Source organism: Nanorana parkeri, unplaced genomic scaffold (assembly GCF_000935625.1).
Source record: "Nanorana parkeri isolate BGI_ZX_2015 unplaced genomic scaffold, ASM93562v1 scaffold187, whole genome shotgun sequence".
In the NCBI taxonomy this organism is placed as follows: Eukaryota; Metazoa; Chordata; class Amphibia; order Anura; family Dicroglossidae; genus Nanorana; species Nanorana parkeri.
Window position 1 is genome coordinate 314,834 of NW_017306455.1, and position 8,066 is coordinate 322,899.

Here is an 8,066-nt window from a genome sequence, read left to right on the forward strand (position 1 = left end):
ACTTACCTAAATCACAGGGTTCTTCTACCCGCAGGCTTGTGTTGTTTCTTTAAATTTGGCTTGGCAGTGCGTGGCTCGGCCCACACAGCCACGTCGTCCATTCACAGATCCCAGGACAGGATCTGTGAGTGGAGAAACTGCAAGTCCCATCAGCCACCACGGCAGAGAGACTTCAGTAGTTATCAGTGGAGTAAACGTGGGGTGACATCACTGCACTTGTAATCCAATCATTCTTCGTCCCATTGATGTCATTGAATATCAGTGTTACATCGGTCTGCATTGTGCAATGGCAGCAATGCTGGCCAGAATCTGCAGAAGACAGGCATTGCCTTAGATTTCATTTTCTTATAGCGACCCAACACCTAATGGAACAATTGACCATTATTTAATCTGCATGAGAGAAGAATTGACTTGGATAATTAATAACAGCCGTTCAGTACGTTTACTTATCTTTTTCCATTGCAGGTTTGAGCCTTATTGGCTCTCTGAGGCAGATCTTCCCTGGGACAGTTCCTTAAATGGGGGACTTTATTTTTAGTTCCAAACAGGTTGTCCAAAAAACGGTAGTCTCTTTACCCAAAGTGTGCGTTTTGTCTGTAGTTCTCCTTTAGATTCTGTGTCTTAAAAGTCTACACACCTGTGGGGGTAATAAGTCAGTTAAATTAGATGGGTCAGAGAGGATCAAATCTATGTGTCTGCATGCAGTCCAAAAATATACAAAAATGCCTGGTAATGTCAATAGTGACCAGAGCTCACTTCCATTTTGACCAAAAAGCTTGTCTTTTGCCAGTTCCTTTTAAGACTGGTTTGTTTGGGCTGTCTGGTGGCATTCAATAACATGAAGATCAGCTCCCAGTCTTGCCCAAATTGTCCAGATTGGGGTCGTTCACTTCGTCTGCGAGTACCTTTACTTGCTCAATAATCAGCTATGTTTCTGTTAGTCATAAGTGGCATATAATCAATGATCTTTGACAGCCAGTGGTTTTATGCCTAGACACTTTAATGCTTGTCTTTTGAGAAGGAGAACGGCTTTGATTAGTCAATTACCTTTTCGGGAAATCCATTAAAGCAAACTTGTCAGTTACTGAGCAATAGGGCACTCGGCACCATGCTGGGGAAGAGAGTTTAGACAAAAGATCTGTTTTTGATAGACAAGCAGCTAAAATGTTGTGTGTAGAATTGGGTCAGGGCTCAGCCAGGGGGTAGTGATTTTGAAGCCAGGAAGACAGTGTCTATAGTGTTATATATAGCTGTGTTATAGCATGCGGACCATGTCCGCTTTTACTTCAGTGGTCACAATTTGTGGATTAGTGGATTTAGGCACAGTGGTCACAATTTGTTTAATGAAAGAAAAATCTGTGAAAAGTTGTATATGTCCCTTCCTGTTTTTTGTTCTAAGTGAAGCTGTGGGCTTACAAAGTGCAGTGCAACATCTGACAATAAATGCATGTTTGCTTGAGATGCATGCCATCCCACATCCTAACACCAATCCATAATATGGCATTGGACTTTAACCATATTAGTGGATCTATTAAACAAAATCAAATTTTTCCTGAATTAATATGGCATACAGATGTATGCATTACAAAATCACTTCCTGTTTTGCTTTAAGAAGTACCTACCTCTTGCTTGCCATGAACAACAATCATTCTTCCTGAGCTCCCTTGTGACTTAAAAACCAAGCCACAAATATGACATGGTCAGGGCAGCCGTGGGGGTGTGTGATGCCATTAGAGATGACAAATAGTTTGTTTTCAGTAAGACCTTGTCTGGTAAACTAGCAGTGAATTAAGAAGATCAGCATGACCTTATTAATAACAGCACAACCCACCACGTATGCAGGAAGCACAGTCTACATACGTCATGAGCAAATGCACCTCCATTTACTTGTTATGGATGAAAACAAGGTTTCTAAAACATTAACTCTAAACAATACCATGAATAAGGATTACATTCAGCTAGTCTATTCGCTGCAATTCTATATATGTATACAATATACCTTTTAGCACAGCACACTTGATGATTGATGCATAATGCATACACCTGATACATACTCAGGGTTAATACCATTTAGCACTTGACACATCCTCTAAGGGTTATTACCTTTTAGCACAGCACACTTGATGTTATTGGTGATTGAATGCGCAGTGCATACACTTGATACATATATATATGTGTATGTATGTATCAGTGATGTGTGGTGCCTTCCGTGCTGGGTGAGGCATTCCCCAGCCCCGCTCCCAGCATACCAAAGCCCCGCCCCAGCACACCGAAGCCTCCCACAACCCGATCACCAAGCTGTGCGTGGAGGAGGGAGGGAGGAGCCTCCCTGTCCCTCACTTGCTCGTCACTGGTGAGGCATTGAGATCGATGGCCTCAGTGGGGTTTTTTTTTTTTTTTTTATTGGACAGCTTGGATCAATGGCGCTTTGCCATTGATCCAAACCATCCACAGAGCTCCGGCCTCTAACACAGAGTAGAGGCTGTTGCAGCTCTGGATTCACTATGTTAGGTTACACAAGCAGTGGTGAAGCCAGCTGCTGTGTAATCTGTGTAATTTAGCTGTCAAAAGCCGGATGCAGCGCCACCTGTAATTAAGAGGCAGCGCTCCGTCCATGACAGGCTATACGGCGGGGAGGATTTCCCTGCTGTATAACCTGTCACAACCCGATCTGAATGGACAGCTTTTTCCTCCACAATACTAGGTGAGACTCTGCCTCACTTGCCTCCTCTGACCGCACTTCCTAGATAGATAGATAGATTTCTCAAAGACTGTATTTTTAATTTGGTTTATTTATTATCAAATAATGAAACCTCTATTAATGGAATATCCCTCCACACTTTATTCATATAAACTAGGAACTGCTTCATCCTTGCTGAGAACAGTCATTCCTAACATAAATATATAATTTATGATTAAAATCATGGAAATAAAACCCCTTTTTTGTTCAGTATGTGAAGCTATTACCTTACCGAAAAATGATTTGGCCTTCATCACTCCTCAGGCCAGGCTGCTAGACCTTAGAAGGTATATTGTATTCACGCAAACTACTCTGTGTGGGTAGATGTATTTTAGACAGAATGCGGACATTTGTCTTTGAAGAGACCCTGCACCAGATCTATTTTTATCATTTTAAAGCTCACATCATACAACAGAAATAATTTGGCACCCACAGGGCTGCGTCACATATTCACAGATCCACTCACAGGATCTTTGAATGGAGAGACCTCAAGTCTCATCTGCCATCGTAGCAGAAGGGCCTGTAGTTCTCCATGGAGCACAGGTGCTGTGATGTCACCGCCATTGTAGTCCATTGATGCGTCCTCTCATCCTGTAACTGAAAGTAAATACCTTGGTACGGATGGGGGCTGGGAGATAGAACCTACAGGAGTCAGAGCATTGCACCCATCATTTGCTGATTGCACTTGCAATGCTTTAAAGGCTTAAATGCAACAAATTCATGAATGCAAGTGTTTTGCTTCAAATTAATTTGTGTGCATTCATAATTTTTTGTAAAATCTGGACTATGCCTTTAGGAATTACATTTAATTGACCATTTGTGAACACTTTCACTTTGGGCTTTCTTTTGGGAAACAGTTAAACTAATTGTTTTAGTTCCGCTTTACATTATTAAATGCCAACTTATAAGGGGTGGAAAAAAAATGAGGAAAGCACAACACTTTCGGGTGTTTTCAGATTGTTCCCTTTCCCGCCTGCTGCTTCCCCAAACTATTCACCATTGGGTATCTAATGACTTGTCACTGTTATAAAGTACAGTAAGTGACACCAGCCACAAGGAAATGATATGTACAGTAAAAATACATCATAATGCTAGTTTATCTTGTGGCAGTCATTGAAAGGACAGCTTAATCTTTCCCAGGTTTTCAGAAAGGCTGTTGCAAGTCTTACAAGTCATAATCTTAGAGTTTGTCAAAATCTGCAACACAGTGCAAATAATCAGCAAATTGTTATGGCCACTCATAGATTGTAAGTTTTAAGAAAATGTGAATATGTCTTGCTTTATATTACACTGAGGTCACTATAGTATTATTTTAAGTAATATGCAAGGGATTGTTTTAAATAAACTTTGGCCTAAGTCAACAGATGATTGTCGAATAGACAGGTGTGCTTTAAAATCTGTCACCATTATGCTATAATACTGCTGCCTACTCGGTGGAGCAAATTCTAGTATTAAATGAGAATTGTAGGGTGAAGGCTATTCCAGAATGTGCAGTTATTAACAGCACAATCGCACAATATGCAGACTTGCTTTTGGGTTTGCCCTTCTTCATCACTGATGGCTTAGCGATCTCTCCCCATTCCATCAACCCCATTGCCATCTTTTCTCCTCTTCTTTTTTTTTTCCCGCCCATTGGGTGGCTACTGATTATTATTATACAGGATTTATATAGCGCCAACAGTTTGCGCAGCGCTTAGCAATATAAGGAAGACATTGCAATCACAATACAATTCAAGACAAGATGGTAAGGAGGGCCCTGCCCCTGAGGGCTTACAATTTAAAAGGATGTAATTCCTGTTCGTGTGTAATGGAGGTACATCATCATGGCTCCATTCTGGGAATCTTATAGTTGCTCGGATTGGGTTTAGAGTGTACACTGCATTGCCTATGAGCCACAAAATATCACTAGCAGATAGGTGAAGGAGATTTTTTTGTCAGAAAAGACATAGTGAGATCAGGGGGGTCCCGAGTCTGGGTGTCACGCGGAGCAGAGACTGGGTGACACCCCGCTGTGACGTTATCGTGCACAGTCGTCTTATTGGCGCATGCAGAGAGAGAGGAGGGGACGTTCACCCGGCGGGGTATGCCGCCGGGTCCCCTCCTCTCTCCTGACACTGTCAGGCTCCCGGTCTGTGACCGAGTGCCCGACTTTTCATAGGGGATGACACCAAAATGACTGTCAGTCATTTTGGTGGCACCCGGGTGCAGGCCGCAACCCCCTTGTGGCGCCACTGAGTGAGATGCTAGTTTTTTTCCCCCACTTCAGTTTTACTTTACATTTTTATGACGCTATTACTTAATTTTTCTGGATTTACTGTGTTTCATGTTGGCACATCACTCACAATAACAGTTATGTATGCACAGTGAGAATACCTTCAGATCTCTCTAAACAGAAAATGATAATTTACTATTCAAGTTAATATGTTCAAATCATGCACTCTCTCTCGGGGAATAAAGTGACATCAGTCCTATGCATTTATTTTAAAATGTCTTAATTAGCGGTTCCTCTTGATGCATGTATACAATTATGTCTTGCCAGTACTTCACCAATGTCAAGGGGGGTTGCATTCTGCACATTTCCCCAGAAAAGAATTTCAGAGCTGACACATGGCTGTTTTTTTCCAGTACACAAAAGAGGAAAGGGGAAAAATTAGGGGTAACCTGATCTATGTTGGACAGTGTGTTTGCATGCTGTTAACGGTTTCCATCTGCTCAGTGTGCTCACAGACTTTTTTTTCCCTTTTCTTTCCTTCCTTTTTTACCTTATCTTCCCTCTTCACCTTTGTCTTCTTCTCTCTCCTCCTCTTCTCTCTCCTCCTGTCCCTGTCTTTTTTTCACCTCTGATCTGGACCTCTTAGCCCCACTTAGAAAAGCAAAGTTTGTGGAGAGCCCCAGAATTCCAGAGTCTGAACTTGGATCCCCAACCCTCGGCTCATCTCAGAAACTGGACACTGATGCATACCTGTTGGGTGAGTGAACGCTTTGGCGGTGGCACGTGGGTTTTCGGGGTCAAATGTGTCGGTGAAGGAAAAGGCAACTGTCAGGTGCTGAACTTTAACCCTTTCATGCAAAGCAGATGGTGCATTGTTGGGCAGACACTATGGTGTCTTCTCTATCTGTTCTCAGTATAAGTGCTAGAAGCCAGTGACATTTGTTTTGGGAATGCAGACTCTCTCTACTTTGTGCTGCCACTGAAAACTAAAAGGTGACAGATTGCCACATTGGTCTTAGGAACTCTGTAGCTGACCAGTTAAAAAACAACACAAAATCATAAATCCTTCTGGCTGGAAAGTCTGAGGTCATTATAAGGACATTGCATATGCTCACTTTTATAATGCTACGCTGTCACCATACATTTACAGCAGGCCCCTCTCTACAAATGACCACTTATATGGAGGGACATTCTGTACATGTATGGCGACATTTAAATGTCTTGGGAGCAACCAAATCCAGAGTGGTCTCTTATGCAAATCTCTATCAGCTCCTGATGATGAAGAGCATGGGCCGACCCCTACACGTACTGCACCTCATTGTTAGCCCATAACTATGATAGGTGACCTGAAAAATACTGAGCAGGGGGATATTTGGATGTTAAAACACACTGGGTTGTTTGCCTCCTGGAGCATTCTACCAGGTATGTGGCTATCTGTGGAGCATCTCTAGGTGCCTACTATACATGTCCTGTGACTATTTAGAATGTGAAAAGTGTACATAGGTTTACTGTACCTATAAGATAAGAGATTATTATTGTGTGATCCTGATTATATTGGCATGGTCCCACAACCATACTAAAGGTCTATGCTAGGGCTGCAACAACTAATCGACATAATCGATTATAATCGATTATTGAAAAAGTTGTCAACTTTTTCAATAATCGATTAATCGGCTTCCGATCAGTTGGCCCTGTTCACAGCTCCACACGCTGTGCGCCGCACCTCCTCCCCACCTCACGCTCGCCGCTGCCAGACCCGCTCGCATCCACGCTCCACACGCCGCACCTCCTCCCCGCCTCACATTTCCTGCCCATCCACGATCGGCAAGGCACGCGGGGAGATGTAGTAAGGAGGAGCAGGGGTGGGGGGATGACAGCAGCTGATAGACAGGTCCAATCTCAGAAGCATGTTGGTGGAAGACTGGTCAGGTAAGCCTGCACTTTCCCACACATGGTGCTCTATAATGTATTGCTGGGATTTGTATTTCTCTATAGCTGATGGTACATTGTGCTGTATATTATACAGAGGAATACAAATCCCAGCAATACATTATACACTGTATGTATAATGTATTGCTGGGATTTGTTGTACTCCTCTATAGCTGGTGATATTCTGCATTGTGCTGTATAGAGGACTACAAGTCCCAGCAATAATACATTATAAAGTGGTACAATGCTAAATACCACCAGCTATAGAGGACTACAAAACCCAGCAATAGTACATTATACAGCGCAATGCAGAATGCCGCCAGCTATTATGTACTATTGCTGGGATTTGTTGTATTCCTCTATAGCTGGCGGTGTTCTGCATTGCGCTGTATAATGTGCTTTTGCTGGGTTTTGTAGTCCTCTATAGCCGGTGCCATTCTGCATTCATTGCTGTATAATTTTACACTTTCCATTTCACTATATTGCACACCACACTATCTTTTTTTCTTTTTTACTTCCACCGCTCCAAGCTTGCTCCTGTAATGCACTACAACCTCAATACAAACTAGTAGTCCTATCACTGGAGCCATTTTTTAAACTTTATTTTATTGTTTATCCGATTAACCGATTTAATCGAACTTAATAATCGGCTAACTAATCGATTTTGAAAATAATCGTTAGCTGCAGCTCTAGTCTATGCATATCTTCTGATCTTGGCAAACCTTTGCTGTCTCATTGATTAATCTGACAGGTTGTATTATATTGACAGAGACTATCACTTCTCTGAGATGGTGCTGATGATGCCGGTAGTGTCTGCTCCTCAAATCCCCATCTACAGATGTCCAATTACTATTTAATGGGTGTTGTACAGAATTATGGTTCAGTGTATAGAAGAGAAGGTGGAACTAATCTTACCCTGCCCAGCTTGCTGTCCACACGGCTGCTTTACATCGATGCTCTACACAAGCTAACGGTGCATTGATCAGCTTCCTAATGAAGTCTTTTGATTCCCATGAACTGACTATATACTGTATGAATTCTCTAATTGGAAAAATGGTTAAATGTGGGGTTTTTTTATGGACTAAATATACAATCCTTTTGTTTTATCATCAAATGGTTTGCCAGCAGTCACCTCTCCTACTCCCACCTTGAAGGGAAGTATTATTGGAACGGACGCATAACCAA

At 42.3% G+C, this 8,066-nt stretch overlaps 1 protein-coding gene across 3 annotated transcripts in view; it reads left to right on the top strand.

The window, feature by feature from the left end:
- TANC2 (tetratricopeptide repeat, ankyrin repeat and coiled-coil containing 2) overlaps positions 1-8,066 on the top strand; it is a 259,959-nt gene that overhangs the window by 208,063 nt on the left and 43,830 nt on the right. For all 3 annotated transcript variants that reach the window (XM_018555203.1, XM_018555204.1, XM_018555205.1), the window contains one exon: positions 5,599-5,709. In XM_018555203.1, coding sequence (XP_018410705.1) covers positions 5,599-5,709 — 111 coding nt within the window. The remainder of the gene's footprint in view (positions 1-5,598; positions 5,710-8,066) is intronic.